The sequence below is a fragment of the Battus philenor genome, unplaced genomic scaffold, assembly GCF_028537555.1.
Source record: "Battus philenor isolate CCGP_79_NKW_IND1 unplaced genomic scaffold, ilBatPhil1.0.hap1 SCAF_20, whole genome shotgun sequence".
Taxonomy (NCBI): Eukaryota; Metazoa; Arthropoda; class Insecta; order Lepidoptera; family Papilionidae; genus Battus; species Battus philenor.
Window position 1 is genome coordinate 1,593,623 of NW_027181683.1, and position 17,726 is coordinate 1,611,348.

A 17,726-nucleotide genomic window follows, 5' to 3' on the forward strand; every position below is an offset into this window, starting at 1 on the left:
TTTAAATCGAGTGACTGTTTAATTTTTGATCTACTTTTCTCAGTAAATCAGCCTTCATAATTTAGCTTACTATTTATACTGTTAAGATTAATAACGATTTCAATGCCTAATTAAATTTGTATTGGAATTTTAAAGTCTTTTGTGTTGAGTACTTCAATTAAAAACAATTACACTTTCATTGTATGATACTTGAGCAAGAGAAGAATTAAAAAAAATTGTCGTTGCCAACCCTGCCTCGGTTTTTCTTCCATTGTTCAGTCGCATTCCAAGATAGCAATTTTATTCCGCATAAAAACTCGTTTGTAATTATTATGAAACGTGTGCATTTATTATTTCTCTACTGTTGAAGATCCTTGATGAACGGTGATCGATATGGTACAGTAGTTTGGTGAATTCTTCTTGTTGATTAGACTAGACTTTTTACTTTTTGACTTCTCCAGGAGCTACTTGGTTGTTGGAGCGAGTTGGCGTGCATGTTTTCTGAAGTACAAATCAAGGTTCAACCATCTAAGGCGCCCTTTAGTCGGAATTCTAAATGGGTCTTATCTCCAAGTGACAGCCCTAGCTGAAATATAGATCCTATCTATATTTCAGCTAGGTCCATGTCTCTGGTCATTCCTTGGAGAATCTGAGAGCTCTGTGGTTTTCTAATCTCGTGAAATTCTTGAATGTAGCGGTCTGATCCAATGCTCTCCTGAAAGCCTTCCAGCTTTTCTATCTTAATAGAAGTTTTATGCTAAGATTCCTCTGCACCCGGCCCTCTCAATTAGTGGAATCTTTAGATGACACTTGGAAGACAGTGTACGCTTGGTAAAAATAACGGGTGAGTCTTCGAGATAATACAGAATGGCAAAATTTTTTGCATGAAACTAAAAATTATTGATATGGAATACGAATAAAAATTAATGACGGCCATTTTCATAATGTTGTATAACAGGTTAATTTAGATCTCGAACGAGTCTCAGTATGGATTTTCCACGAAATTTTAATCTGCTTTAGTCAGGTTTTTAATAAATTTTTCGCACTGTTGTGTTAAGTATCTTTGTGAATTTATTTTCGCTTCTGCTTTGATTAAAGATTTAAATATGTTTCGTACAATATAAAAATGTTAACTTAATTAGAATATAAAGTAAAATCTTCATCATGTTCATGTTCATCACTATAATCATCATGACCGGTCTGAATCAAGAATAAAGACGACCAAATTATATACAGCGTTGTTTACCGTGGGTCAACGTAGGATGGGGTCACAGTTGGAGCGGTGTGTCAACTTGGGGTGGGGCCACAGTGGGAGTGACGAGCTACACGATTGCGCACTCCCGGTCAAGGACAGCTCGGTCCGGACCCGAGACGCGACACTCGAACCTGTTAACCCTACTACGGGACAGTGGGTCATCTCACATTATTTAACTCTCATGGTTTGCTTACGTAATGCAAATACCATATAAAGTACATCGACACCGATATTGTATTAGAAAGAATAGCGGAACATTAGAAAACATTTCCATAGAAATGCCGTTGACACAAACCTGTTCTTGTACGGTGAATAGGACCCGCAAAAAAATGTTTCTAAATCGTTAAAAACATGACTAATTGCTATTAAAACAGTTTTCGGAAAACAAGAAAGAAAAGATTTGCGGTGATTTATGGTTGAACTGTCTCACGTGGAAAATAACTAGTAATAGCTAAAATATATAACCGTTACCTTTCGTGGTCTGACAATTAGAGAACTTGTGGTAAACAGGTTCAATATCTTTTCCACTACTGTAGCAACTATCTCACTTGATTTTTTTTCAGTTGTGCTTGTATGTTTCGCTAGATATAAAACATTCTACATTATGTGTTCTTTACATTGATTTCTTCATCAATTATGTTCCAATTTTATTGCAATTTTTGTAATCCTTACAAAAATTGCACAAAAAAGGAACGCATGGATACAGAGAACGTATTGCGTCAATGGAATGTAAAATAATAAGCTGCGCATAATAAAATAATAATTGCTGCTATCTATAGCAAGTTACCTGTTATAATAATTTTTCGTATTTCTTGTGGTACGTCAACAGAAGCATGTATAGACAGAAATGAATATTTTTCAGCTATGAAGGTTCAGAGCGCGTCTTGCCAAACGCCCACAAAAAACTCAGCTGTTTTTTTATTCCTTTATATTCACTTATGATCATTTGCACTGACCACTTAGATACTTGATGAGAATGCAATAAAACCTTAATTTGATAGAAACTTAAATCTATTTGAGCTTCTCTGTGATGGAATCAATATAATTAACCTTGCAAGGCTTTGAAATCTGCCCTGATACGAAAGAAACCTTCAAAATTCCAAGGTTTTTTTCGTGTTTACTCTCAAAGTGGACAGAATACTTAGTTAAGGATGTCGAAAGTCACTAAATCCAGGCCGTTTTTTAACGATATTTTTTGAAATCTATAGTAAAGGCCTTTTTTTTGGTTTCGGGGAACAATCTTCCGAATGTTCTAGATATCCTATCTTTGTGATGTAGACCGGCTTATGTAGGATTACTACCAACTAAAACCTCCCCGATGGTGGTCTTCTACGGGAAGTAGGGATGCGTATCTCCACCCGATCTTCTAACATCATGCGATCCTCGCGCCATTTTAGATGGCCCTTCCCAGAGTACGCATAGTCCACGTTACCTTCGAAACCCTCATGGAGCTATGATGGTTCAAGTCCACATCGATCCATCGTCCGTCTCAGAAGCTGAAGGTCTGGATCAAACAGGCGTCGTAACGCTGAAAATTAAAACTGCGACCATTGTACACCTATCCCTCGATTTAGACGGTACTTGTTTTACACGTTTTCGCTTTTACACGGTTTTCCAAAAAAGTTTGTTTTACTTTTAATAACTGATTTTATTACCATCTCTCATAATGTAAATATTTCTGCTTAAAACATCGAATCGGCACAAATAATTCCGAGCGATGAAAGTAAATTCGAATCTTCGAATCCGAAAAAAAGAATGAGAGTAATTTCTTTTTTGTTCTTCTGTTGTGTTGTATTGTAATTAAATAGAAGAAAAAAAACAGTTTTACCGTAATATATTAAATATTTTAATTTGTCAATTCATTTTATTTTTATTTCTGTGTACACCTAAAATTATTGAAAAAAAATCACAACTGTTAAATAGCAAAATCATGCATTTTCTGCAAGTTTTTGGATTTACACGGGTTTGACTCGAAAATGTTTAATTTTCGATTTACACGTTTTACTCAGGAACGTATCTACCGTGTAAATCGGGGGATAGGTGTATTACAAAAAATGTATAATGTCACCTTCAAGTTAAATAATATCATATCTTGATATTGCAATACACAATTTAGATTATCATCGTTATATATGTTTATAGCAATTCACCATCGACTTGACAATTAAGTTGTTTAGTAATAATTAACGAGTCACCTGGAAATATACTCTAGCTGTGACAACAAGAACAAAGGTAGGCAGTGGATGTATATCGCTCGTGGAGCCTATGAACTTTGGGGCCGAAAGGTTTTCAAGTGGCAACTACTAACCAGACCCCTTCTTAGGGCCAATAATATAGTCAAGGTCACGGGAAGTTGTATGAGAGCAGTGCACGACTTGTCTTCGTGACGTATGACTCCAAGTGGATCTCTATCGACTAATACGAAGAAGAAAAAATAAGAACATTGTCTGACTGGTTTAAACGTTCTTGATACTTATGCATGTCTTTTAAAAAGGTACCAGAGGACCAAAAAAAAACTTTATAGTTGTGATACGAGAGTTGACGGTGATAATATTTAGAATGTAAAAATAAAAGGCATCATCACCATCATCATCAACAGCCATAGGACGTCTAGTGATGATCATAGATTTCAAACAGGTATGATTAGAGGTGACTTGTAAAGATACAGACCTTTTCTGTTTACCTTAAAAGTCGTTCGACGACCTTGTGGGCGGACTATCGCTGCCCTTGTCGCCACGGTTATTTATTAGTATGTTATGATATTACTTAGATTATTATTTTATTTAAGTTGGTAATTAAGTTTAAGTTACTTCAAGACTCAAGCGACCATCTGATCTGCGTGTTATATAGCCTGTCTACTGCTATTTCAACTTGCCGATTCGATTGGTGATGTCCTATTTTCATTTATATATGTATATCTTCATCTGTGATTCGATCTCGTACTTAAATCTTGCATAAATCATATTCATAGTTCGTTGAGCAACTCTGTTTTGCTTTAATATAATTGTTGACATAGAACATACAGGATGTTTGGTTATAGAGTTAAAAGCCTTAAATGTTGACTGAATAGTATATATACTGTCATTTAAGGCACTATACAAATTATTTAAAAATCAATGATTAATAATAATAAATAACAGTTATAATATAGTAAAAATAGTTGTTTTATTTATTATTTTATTATTATTACATTTAATATGTAAATTTAATAATTTTTACTATTAATGCAGACATTGTACTGATATGAAGATATTCTCTGATCAAATGAGTCACTTTTAAAGCTTTTAAATATATATATATATATATATATATATATATATATATATAGTTAAACATACGAAAATTGTAATTAAAAAAAAATCTTAAAAATTATTACGTATCTGTAGTGACCAAGCATGAGGTCACCTTCAGGGGTCTCGAATTGGGCCCTTACTTAACTGTCATATAGTGCACAAAACTCACCATTAAAATTAGCCTATATATATATATATATATATATATCATAAATAAATAAACTAGCGATGTATTACCGCACACATTTGTTCCCAAATACAAGATTAATAATAATATAACACGGTTTGAATTTGTTACAGAAAAAACAATTGCAAACACGAATGCAAACTCAAGAAGTCAAAGAGAGATAATACAATCAAGATGGGTCACAAACAATACTTGGCGGTGAGTCAGACGGCGCGTAACCGGATATTCGGACTCGCTCCACGGATATCCGGTGGCAAGAGAACACTGCCACTGAATATGCTGATCTCGCAGCAGGGCAAAATAAACCATGGTAAGTTTTTACAACATAGTTTAGCAGGTTCAAGGTGTCTTGTAATATATTTCAAATTTATATCTGCCTACGAAGCTTTCGCACAAAACTTTCAACAAATTCATGCAACTTTTTTCGCTATTGTCTCTTTTATAAATGTCTTTGTGAACTCTAGTAAATTAGTTCCCTAGCTTTGTTAATATATAAAATCAATTACACCGTAGAAAGATTTTTATAACCCATATTTATTTAATAGTATTTTTAATTTTTTAATAATAAGTTACTAATTTTATGTAATCTAGAGAAACAGTTATAAAAGCCTAAAACGTCGATTCTAATATATATCTTAACTAAACCTCGTGTCGCTTTAGAGCTCACCTATATATATATATATATATATATATATATATATATATATATATCTTCATTCCTTTATTGGACTACTAGGCACAGGCAAAAGTTTCATCCATACGTTGTTGACATACCCAAAAGTCGAACTAAACGGTTTGACAGCACGTTTTTGGTGAGAGTCGCCAAGATTTGTAACGACATGCCTGGGTCTATTTTTCCTGATGAGTTGAACTCTGGAGCCTTTAAGAGTAGAGTGAACAGGTTTCTTTTAGATGGGCGTGTACCTTCGTCTTTATCTACACTTACCATCAAGGTGAGATGGAAGACAAACGCCTATTCCATTACAACTATATATCTATAAAATATCTCATGGTTGAGTAGCTATCGACTTGGGAAATGTTTATTTCAAATTTAGGTCTGGATTATCCGGACCTCTGGACTCCTTAAAGAGAGCTCCTATATGAAATAAATTGAAGATATATATTGTATCACGTTACCAAATATAGAGGTCAATATCGTATGAAACACGCAAACCGAAACATCATAACTTCAATAACAAATCATCCGTGAAATGTTACTAAACAACCAACCACTCGAGTGAAAAACGTATTCTTGCTTTTGTACCAGTTTTCTTTTAAGGTTATATATTCCGCAGACATTAGCGTTCGTGTCTTTTTTCCTTAACAATTACGTCCAATATTCCCGAAAAAAAAACATTTTTGCTTACGTTTTTGCACGTTGAAATTAAACTAAACTACCATTTAATTTGAAATTGAAGTCATCTATTTGTGTTTTAGTCATTGACGTCATCTTTATTTTTAAAGACGCAATAAATGTTCAGTTTTTAAAATTATTTTTCGTAGAACTATTTCCTTGTTGTCGGTTGCAGTATGGTATTATGGTACGCAGAAGATGCTATAGTCCATCCTCTGGAAATTTGTTGAGTAGTGGAAATTCTATATAATGCACACAATGTGTCATATAAGACTGTATCTCAGGAATAGAACCCGCGACCCACGATCGGAAGTCACTATCCTTTCCACAGAGCTAGAACTTAAACCTTAAACTATTTTAAATCTAATTTAAGTAAACTAGTTATTATTGGTCTATTGTTTATTTTTAACGACGCCATAACAATGTTCAGTTTTAAGATTACGTTTAGTGCGACCATTTCCTCATCCCTTTTTTTTTGTTTCGGTGGGGGAAATCTTCCGGTATTCAAGATGCCCTGTCTCTGGGGGGAGGACAAGGGTATGTGGGATTCCTACCCACTAAAACATTCTCCCCGGTGGTCGCCCTCTGCGCTAAACGGGGGACCGCGGTATCTCCCGGTCAAGGATCGCCACGCGGTCTTCCCTCGCGCCGTGCTATTTTTTGATAGCCCGTCCCGGGGTATGCGTGGATACGCTACCCCTGAAACCCTTGTGCTATCACGATGGTTCGAGACCACGTCGAACCATGCCAATCATGCCAATGGAATCAGGCGTTACCTTGCGGAACGATCCTATCTTGAGTCTCGTCCATGTAATTTTCGCTGGTTCATAATGAATTTACTAAGCATTATAAGTATATTATAAACTATATATAAAGAATAATAATCATTATTTTAGACGTAAAATGTCCACTGCTCACTCATAGGTCACTTGACCTGAATCAAGCATCTTCCAACTGCATTAAACCTCATTTGTCCATCTTGTAACTTGCACCGTTGCGCTTGCAGTTCCATGGTTTTCAAACTCAAATCTTGGGACTCCAGGTGCCATATGTGTTAATGAATGTTGTAAAAGTGATGTGAAAGTCGTTCTTAAATTATGGCGCGTCCAAAATGTTATTTTATATCGTTTCAGTCCATATATGCTCACTGCAAAGTAAAGGCCGCTCTCAAAAATATCTGTGGAGATATATACCATAATCGCCACACTTGGTATGCGAGTTGGCGATGGCAGTGTGTAGATCATAATTTGGAAACTTATTAAAGAGAAGTGGTAATCCCATATAATTAATGCACCTGTGAATTACACAAGATTGTATCAAGGAATCCAACCCGCCATCTACAATCGCAAATCTCAGTACCCTACCGCTGAGGTACGCTCGTGTTTATACATATATGTAGAATATGAATATGAATAGATATAATTAGTAATTAATTTATATGACAAGTTTTTGAAAATTGTTCATTATTTATCTGTGGCGATATACAGATTTAGCGACTATTATAATTATAAATTTATTTTAAATATGCATGCCAACCTAATGTTCTTCTGGAGTGGCATCTTGGCCTATCTGGTATCTTGCCAATCTTTAGCTGATGATCTTGCAATGGAAGTCATCAGCTGAAAAAAAAGAACAAACATGCTAACAGCAATACATAATACAAGTTAACATTAAATTTATATAACGTAGTAAGAACCTAATATGTTTGTCTGTTACACATTGCAATAATTATATTAGCTTAATATAAAAGTTAATAACTGAATAAAACCAAAAAAAATACAATTTAAGACGGATATCGAAATAATAATAAAACAGGATTAACGACCTTGTGTATATAAAATTTAATTTAGACAAGATTTTATGATATCGTTACGGAGATATTATATGAAAAAAAAATATATTATAATAGTGACACCACAATTAAGGCAGGACATAAATTTGAAACAATTTTTGAAGTAATTATTTATTTACATTTTTTTATACACCATAGATAATAAATGAAAAAAAAAGCAATAATTCATATGGAAGTACAAGAGGTGGTTTTATCGCAGAAAACCTTCGGGTGGAGATGAGAAACATGAAGAAGAGGGCAGTTTGGGTTGTACATACATACAAATACATACATTACTATAAATGTGTTTATAGTAATGTTAGTATTTGTATAAAATTAAATTAAAAAAGTAGCGTTAGAGTAGTGTCCCCCAACGTGGAGTGGAGTGGGGCCCACGCCCCACAGGAGGGCAATTTGGAAGTGGACTCGACACGCGAAAAATTTTAGAAAGGCTAAGGTAGTGCAAGTCATATAAAAGTTTGAAAAATACTACGTTGGAAGATACATAACTAAACACACAATTTAAATTAAAATTAAATTTGTGATGAAAGAAAAAACTATAAAAAATAGTGTATACGTACTCAATACAATCTTTATATATATAATAATTAAAATAATAAAACAACATTTTATATAAAAAACAGAGTAATAACAAGTGTATATGAATATATGTGTGTGTGTATATATATATACACATATATATACATATATATATATATAAACAGAGTCCATATGCCGGGTGTAATATAAGTACGAAAAATGATATTAACAATTACAGAGTTGAAGAATTTAAGTGTCATTTGACTTTTGATTTTTGTGTATATTTAGTGTATATCTAAAATTTAACGAACATCATGGTCACCACAGTGGGCGCGCGCGTCATATGTGTTTTTTTTCGAATCTAATACAGTGTCAGCCTGCGATATACGCAATATGCAAATGTGTCCAAAACTAGTCTCAGTTTTACGGAATTTTTGCTAGTTTTTTTTATAAAACCTAAAATGCCAGAGCTCCTATTGCAAACGGAATTTACTATTAAACTAATAATACGTACAACGTACACGTTTATAATTTATTATTACTTCGCGTGCCGACAAAGTACGGGTTTTATTAATAATAATAAAATTTCGAGTAATTACTTCGACGGACTTTTAAATTGATTTACTAATTTGTTTTTTTATTTAATTACGTTGTAATTTTATACGATTCTTATTTATAGTTTAACTAATTACATTGATATATAACATTAGCAGTGGTAGCCCAGGGGTGGAGGATTGATACTTGCGATCATAAGTCGTGGTTTCGATTCCCGGGATACATTGCCACTGCTCACAAACAAGTTTCCAATGGATAGGCAGTAACGTCCTCTGTTTATCATAATACCATCTGCCAAGCATGGCATTATCATCATCATTTATTCCTATGTTCCCAAGATGAGACAGAGAGGGTCCACAGTACTTCGCCATCCCGAGCGGTCTTGAGCTTAGAGCTTTACTTCACTCCACGTCATTCCAACTGCCTTCACTTCTGCAGTGATCGTGCGCCACCAGGTTTGCTTTGGGCGGTCACGACTTCGCTTTCCTTGAGGATTCCATTCTAGGACTTCGATATGTGAGTAAGGTTCCTTCGGAGCTTATGGCCTATCCAGTTTCACTTGCGTCGTTTGATTTGCTGGTTTCCAGAAATCTACGTTAGAAACTTTCTCTGGCCAGTATACACCGAGAATACGTTGAAGACAGTTGTTAACGAAGACTTGGAGCCGACGTGAGATATCTTTGGTGACCCTTCACGTCATCCATATAGCAGTACGGTTTTCATATTGGACCAGAATATTTTGAGCTTAACTCTCCTAATCAGTTTTCGTGATTGCCATATAGAACGGATCTGTACGAAGCCTGCCTTTGCTAAGCGTGGCGATAATGTTATATCCCCCACAGATAGAGATAGAAAGACCTATATCTTCTCTTTCTAGTGGATGACTATCGGCTTAAAAAAGCTAGAGACTTGACTGATGTACTCTGGATCTAAGATAGTTTCGTTTCATTACTTAAATTCTACCGCTACTAATTTGTAGCATTTACTAAAATAATTTGTAATAATTTTAAATGATTAGCGGAAATTAACGACACAGTTTAAGTTCTTACAACTTAACAATTTCCGGTCGATGGCGAAACTTATAACTATTCGAGTTTGCAGCGTTAAACCACCTTCTAACTTAAATTTTAACTTAAATGGAATAATTAACCATTAGTTAATATTTTTAAATGATTATATCCCGTATTTATTTAAGTACACCAGCAATATATATAAGCCGTATAAACAGTGGTTGTAATTTAACAAAAACGTAAATGCCAGAACAAGCAAGTAGCAAAACCAAGCAGAGTCCTCTGTGTACCATACTACCGCCAACCCGACTTCTAAGTGTGGCGATTATGGTATATCCCCTCATAAATATCTTTGGGGGAGGCCTGTCTTGCGGTGGGCGTCTATGGGCAGAAATGTGGAACCAAAAAATTCGATCGTAACATACATTAGTTGAAGACTTTCGTCTTTTGGCACTACGGGATATGTTGCCAGTATATAGCTTGCTGAAGACCGCAGGATCTTTGAGGTTTTAGAGTAGAGACCGCAGATCTTAAACCGCAGCAAAGGTCATTCACCTATAATTTGGGTAAAGAGATTTATAGTTGCTGAAAAGGTGCAGCGAAATAATTTTTACAAATTGTCGCCACTACATCAATCTTTCTTTTGATGGATGTTAATAACAATGTACATAAAAAAACTAAAATCTAGATCTTTTGATGCGTATTATTCATAAATATATAACATTATTACATTAATAATAAACATTGATTTACTATTAACCTTAGACAAAATAAATTACCGACAGACAGACAGTGTAAACAAAATAAAACTTAACCATGCATCGGTTCAGTTCCGCAAAATAAATTTGACATTATTAAATACAAATTAGTGTATAAAATGTAAGATATTATGTAAAATATATTTAATATACATATATATTAATATTCATGTTTGAATATATTAATAAAATATGTTAACATTAGCATAGTAAATATTATTACTATTAAAATTCGATGTATTCTTTGGTTAATAATAAAAAAAATATTTTATTATTATTCCACCATCCCCGTTTCTCCATAGAACGAGTAACAAATTTTCAAACTATCACACACACTATGGAGTTTTCTTGGAGACTTCTCCCTCTCCTCTTCCCTCTTGACCTCTTGACGATCTGGTGGCTTCCGTATATCCCCATATAACCCAACCTGGGTTATATGGTTCTGCAGGGTCAGAGTGTATATATATCTACTAAGTTTCGCATCGACCAAATCGTGGATTTCAAAGAGGCTAATTGATGAACAAACACAAATCATCATCTGCAATATTTCGATTCATCATTGTAATGTCAGCTGATAGATGTACAGAGAAAGCATAGGTCTCCCATAAATATCATCACAATGACCAGTCATGCACTGCTCGCATCACACGACCTACTACTATTGTTTCTGTAGAAGTAGTTGCTGTTATCCCAGGAGCTTTTATAGCTTCACCGGTAGATGGTTCACGGAGCGGAACGGTCTGTGAGCTTATCAAAAATAAGTAAATACATTTAAAAAACTTTTAAGTTAAACGATTTTTTGATACCCATTATATTGTGGTGGTTGTGGAAAAATATGTACCTAGTCCGCCATATTGGAACGGCGTCCATCTTGAATTTTAAATTTTGACATAATCATCGTGTTTTACTGTGTAGCCCTTTTATTTGATATCCATATTGAGGGGGTTAAGGAAAAGTATGTAATCCGCCATTTTGTATCGGCGGCCATCTTACATTTATAATGTTATTGAATTTATTATGTTGTATTGTCATCTACATTAAATGTGTGTAACAAAATTTCAGTAAAATCTGACAACGGGAAGGTGCTTAAATTTCAATTTCTAATTTTGACCCAAATAAACAAATTCTGTACGGGTCGAACTAAATAAAACCGTTTAAAAATACTGGGCATTCGCATTCTATTTGCACCATGACGTTCGCACGTAAAAAACGGCTCCACCCTTGGGACAGAATAGTGGACCATTCAGCAATCTGGTGGAGAATCCGGATCTTTCCTCGGATCGCCCACGTTGTTCTCGATTAGGGGGCGGGAGACTGCTCCCAATACGGATCGTACAGTGTCGGTGGTGTGTTGCAGGTGTTTTGCAGGTTGTTGATGTTGTGGGAGTAGCGCTTGCAGTGTTGTGAATGTCTGCAGCATATGTAGTCTTTAGGCTGTTGAGACCTTGAGATTGGAGCCATGAGGACGTCTTTGGGACGCCTTATTTTGATCTGGGAGAGCGAATTACTTCGATCTTGACTACATCATCGCTTCACCAATTGGAGGTTTACCCACGCCGCGTCTACTGGCTCCATTAATGATTACTTAACACGTTCACTGCGGCTTGAGATCGATTCAGCCTCATGATAGACTTTGCACTGGTGCGGCGCGTACAACTCGTGTTTTCTCTCTAGTGCGGCGGCTGTTTACACTCAACCGTATGAGGTATGACAAAGACAAATATAGCTTTCTTTATGTCTGCGAAGCATTGACTCAATATTGTAAAAAAATATTGATGAACATGAGGCAGAAAAGGCCTCAACCGCACTACTAGGAAGTTCAGCTTGAGGCTGATTCGACCTCAGCCGCACCAGCTGAAAGTTCTTCAAAATTGGGCCGCAGTGAACGTGTTAAAGTAAACAATACGTAATTATTAGTTTTAATTATAATTGTACCAGACAATAAGTCAAATAAGCTGGTAATTTGATTTCCGGGAAGCGATTTCCTTGCCCGCCTTTATTTTCACAACAAACCGGGCAACCGCAGCCGGCACAGTGACCCCTGCGTGTTTCTTGCTGTGCGGCGCGGCTTGCAATTATTTTCGTGCGTTGCCAAACGATCGTACGATATGGCATTTTCGTAATAATTATAACGTGTCTTAAATCATAAGCGGTAGCGATTTATTAGTGCCAAAGGATTTTTTTTTCGTTTTTTTTCGCAATTATAAAATATAATTATATGGGATTGTTAATAGCAAAATTAACATTAAAACTATTAGAGATTTCTATCGTGATGTTACGAAACTAAGAAACGATTGACAAAAATTAAATCATCAATAAATTAAAATAAAAAAAAATTGTTTAATTTAAAGAATTTAAAATTCAATTAAAATACTTTTGAAGGTCATAAAACTAAAAATTCAAATTAAAAAGCTTTATCTTATTAAAAAGTTAATGGTGTTTTTTCGATATATAAAAGTATTTTTATAAATAGTAACTTATTGGCGAAACAATATTTGTAACTTCTCATTAATTGTGAATTACATAGTATATGTATATATGTCGTCTTTTAAGTCCATAAACGCACACTGCAAGGTGTAGGCCTCTCCTAAACATATTTATGGATGAATATACAATAATGGCCACGTTTGGTATTATGGTACAAAGAGTACTGCTGCCCATAAGATACATGTTTTGTGAATAGTGGCATTTCCAATGTAATTAATGAATAAAGTGTGAATTATATAAGATTGTAAGAAAAGGACCAATATTTAGCCACTTCCGCACATGCAGTATCATAACTGGTGTATCATAACTCCTGAAGATGCCCCGTAGAGGGGTGAAACACGTGTTGAGTAATTTGGCGGTGGCGGTTGTGATTCGCATTGTTTGCCGCATACGCATTTATCAGCGGGCTGGCGGGCGGTGCATTTTATTGCACGACTACCACTGCATGTGCGGAAGTGGCTAAATATTGGTTCTTTTCTTGCTTGGGATGAAGTTCCGCGAGGTAACGCCTGATTCCATTAAATATTATTTAAGACTGTGTCCCAGGAATCGGAACTGCAACTTACGATTGCAGATCTCATTTCTCCACCGCTGGGCTAAAACGCATTCCTTGTACAAAAACTTGTATAGAAATCCTATTACAGTGTGAAAGACATTTTAAGTGTTAACAGAACTTAGAAATAAATTGCTTTCACCGTTATAAATGTATTTTAAAAGTTGGTCATAACAAAATAAAACTCATATGAGTTTATTGTTGGCTTTTTTCAAGTGAAGGCGTGTTTGGAACCCTAGTAGTAAGATAAAGAAGAGAGGTAGAAAGGAGATATAATGAAGCATGCATATTAAACTGACATTATTTTCATGTGTCATTTGTCACAGGATCCTTTGTGGGTAATAATTTAACTAGGCGAATGATAATATTAAAACCGCTCATCGTTTATGACTTGGACGTACAGCCGTCACGCGATTTGCCGGACAGTCCGCTGTCAGCGTGAAATAGAACCTCGTTTCGTTGTGCAAACTGATTCGCCTAAGCAAAATATTTGATGAACACACATTGACCTAATTGTTAAGTGTTTTTGCTTGTCAATGATGAATGTTTATAGACTTTATTTAAAGTTATAAAAAAGATTGATAGATTATGTGCATAATAATAGTAATGAATGTATGTAATAGCGATATACACGGTGTTTGATTTACAGATGTAAAACTATAAATCAAGCTTTCTATAATAAATTAACATCTGGTACATTTAAACACCAGACCATCTTGAGACCTAGACTTGTGTTTGATGTTTCAAACAAGGTGACGGCAGTAAAACAAGCCATGTACACTACACAAAGTCATCGTCGTAACTCCTGATCATACTATAAATAAATACATTTAAAAAACTTTAAAATTAAACGGTTTTTTGATACCCACATAGTGGTGGTTGTGGAAAAATATATACCTAGTCCGCCATATTGGAACTGTGGTGTGTGTTGGTCTGTGGTTGGAAGCAGCTTGCACGGTCGTCTGTCATACTTATATGTATACATTCTACCATGGTCTTGTACCAGTGGATATCTGATATATATATATATCTGATAGAAAGCCATGTAATCTGCCCACTATCACTTAAATTTTTAATTCCGTTGATCTATGACATACTACATAACTACATTAAGAGACATATATAGTATCAAACAAGATATATCATTCTTGAATTGTGTTGGCGATTGACTTGGTCAGTTCTTTATATTTTTTATTGGTTTTTTATACTTTTTATATTGACAGTTTTTGTCGCTATTCAGTTTTGCTTCTTCGTTTATCCTGTCAGTCTAATATTACGTATTATTTTACTGTTAACTATTTCTGTAAAATTATAATTAAATTAATATAAATACATTTAAAAAACTTTTAAGATAAACGGTTTTTTGATACCGATATTGTGGTGGTTGTCGAAAAATATGTACCTAGTCCGCCATATTGGAACGGCGTCCATCTTGAATTTTAAATTTTGACATAAACATCGTGTTTTACTAGTGTAGCCCTTTCATTCGATACCCGTATTGAGGGGGGTTAAGGAAAAATATGTAATCCGCCATTCTGTATCGGCGGCCATCTTAGATTTATAATGTTATTGATTTTCTTATATTGTATTGTCATCTAAATTAAATGTGTGTACCAAATTTCAGATCAATCTGACAACGGGAAGGTGCTTAAATTTCCATTTCTAATTTTGACACAAATAAATAAACAAATAAATTCCGTACGGGTCGAAATAAATAAAACCGTTTAATTATCATTTGTTTAATCCGTTTATACAGTCCACGCGCTTGCCTATAAAGTCTTTACCTTACTTTTGATACCTCTAATCTAGTTTATACCTTCATAAGGTTTCTTTGTTTGAATAGGTCTGTTGCTATCTACTATTTTACGTTTAAAAATATATTATCTGTGCTTCGAAAACCGGTGTTTAACGCCGTTAATAAATGAATTAACAATCATTGGTATAATTATAATTATCGTTAAATGCATTGCAAACACGCAATCTCGCAACGGCGGATTTGTGTAAATCCTTCATGGTTTGCTAGAAATCGATATGGCCTTCTGTTTATTGACTTTTGTTCCTCACTATAATCGTGACATCTCTATAGATTTTTGTCCACTTGCTTTAGTATAAATACAACGGTAAATAAATACAATTTCGCTTGTCACAGAACAAAAATAAACTTTAGCGGTTCCTATATTTCTGCATCGGCTTCATATTCAGTTTAAAGGTACCTGTGGAACTTAAATTGCTAGAAGTCATTGACCTATCGCATTAAGACTCAAAATATCTTTATTCAAGTACGGATTTACACGCATTTTTGTATCGTCAATTATTTTAACATTAGAATTAAGTTACCACCAGCTTAGACTGCTGATCTGGTAAAAGCCTGCCTGTGATAGTAGCTCTTTTTAAATTTAACAACTTTTAATATGTACTTTATTATACCAACCATGTAAATGAATAAGGAATTAGAAAATGTTAACTAAATTATATCAAAGAATGTGAGGAACGATTGTGAATGAAAGAAAGAGAACAAAGTACAATGTGATCAACGAAATAGGATGTATTAAAAGAAATTTTAAAAGACGAGAGAGGAGAATCAAAATAAAATAGTAACAATGAAAAAAAAAATTTCTAAATAATCTCACTATTACAAATTTGATAGGGGGCAAAAGAAGCACTCAATAACGGAGGCCACAACAAAAGTGAATGACCAAGTTTCTAAACTGAAAGTAACAAACACTTGTTATAGAATCTTCGTCTGTATGCACTATGTTATATAGAACGTAAATTTATAGTAATATAAGCATCATATATTGCTGTTTAGAAACATAGTATGACGTCATCTAGGCCAGCTACTGGAGATTGGAAGAAAAAAAATACGTTACTTCGTTTGTTTTATTTGTAGTGAACTAGATTTGTAATAACCAAGGCGCCAATGTATCAAACCAGTGGTGCCCAACGCCAATAGCCTAGACAGAGATATACAAACGGACAAGAGAATAGTGAGGAACTAATAGGAAAAGATACTGAATAAATTATTTATTTAAAAAACACTGACTTTGTGAAACCAAGACAGGAATTCTACTAGAGATCCACAATAGTGGGGGCCTTAAATAAAGGTAATTGGACATAGATGTAAAAGTTTTAATGTATTTTACAGATAAATAAATTATTCGTGCAGTGTTTAAAATTTTTACACCTATACATCACCCTGTATATCTTAATGGTATGTGTTTTATGGTATTAGCAGGTCTCAATTTGCAATAAACAATATTCCAATGAATTTTAAACCAAGAAATATAACGCCTGTAGCGGTTTTTATATGGTACATCAACCTTTTATTAGATATCGAACAGAAATTACAATCTAGCGTAAAGGCTTTTAAATTTAACTTACATTTCAAAAATATTTAATGGAATCAGGCGTTACCTCTCGGAAGTCCATCCTAAGTAAGAAAAGGACCAATATTTAGCCACTTCCGCACTTGCAGTGGTAGTCGTGCAATAAAGTGCACCGCCCGCCAACCCGCTGATAAATGCGTATGCGGCAAACAATGCGAATCACACAACCGCCACCGCCAAATTACTCATCACGTGTTTGACCCCTCCACGGGGCATCTTCAGGAGTTATGTTACACCGATTAGTGCCAAACACAGAGTTTTTTCAAGACAATTTATTAAGAAAACCTTTCTTATTGTCTCTATTAAGAGGAAGTCACTTTATTATTGTACTCTTTTAAACTTAATTTACAAACACACTAACACTTCACTATACTAAATCAAACGATTTTGTCTATTTTAATGTTCGCGCCAAAGTAATGAAAAGAAGTATAATAAATATTTATTTTTAATACGCGCCAATGTTTGACCACACCTGGTTGTCTAATCGATCTACATTGCGATAGTGAAGTACATTTTGCGATGTCAAAATTATAATAAT

At 34.6% G+C, this 17,726-nt stretch overlaps 1 protein-coding gene across 1 annotated transcript in view; it reads left to right on the top strand.

The window, feature by feature from the left end:
• The window catches only part of dsb (debris buster), a 161,680-nt gene that overhangs the window by 75,158 nt on the left and 68,796 nt on the right, over positions 1–17,726 (top strand). Inside the window, exon 3 of the mRNA XM_068766038.1 lies at positions 4,828–5,024. Within this exon, the coding sequence (XP_068622139.1) occupies positions 4,889–5,024 (136 nt within the window). The 5' untranslated portion in view covers positions 4,828–4,888. The remainder of the gene's footprint in view (positions 1–4,827; positions 5,025–17,726) is intronic.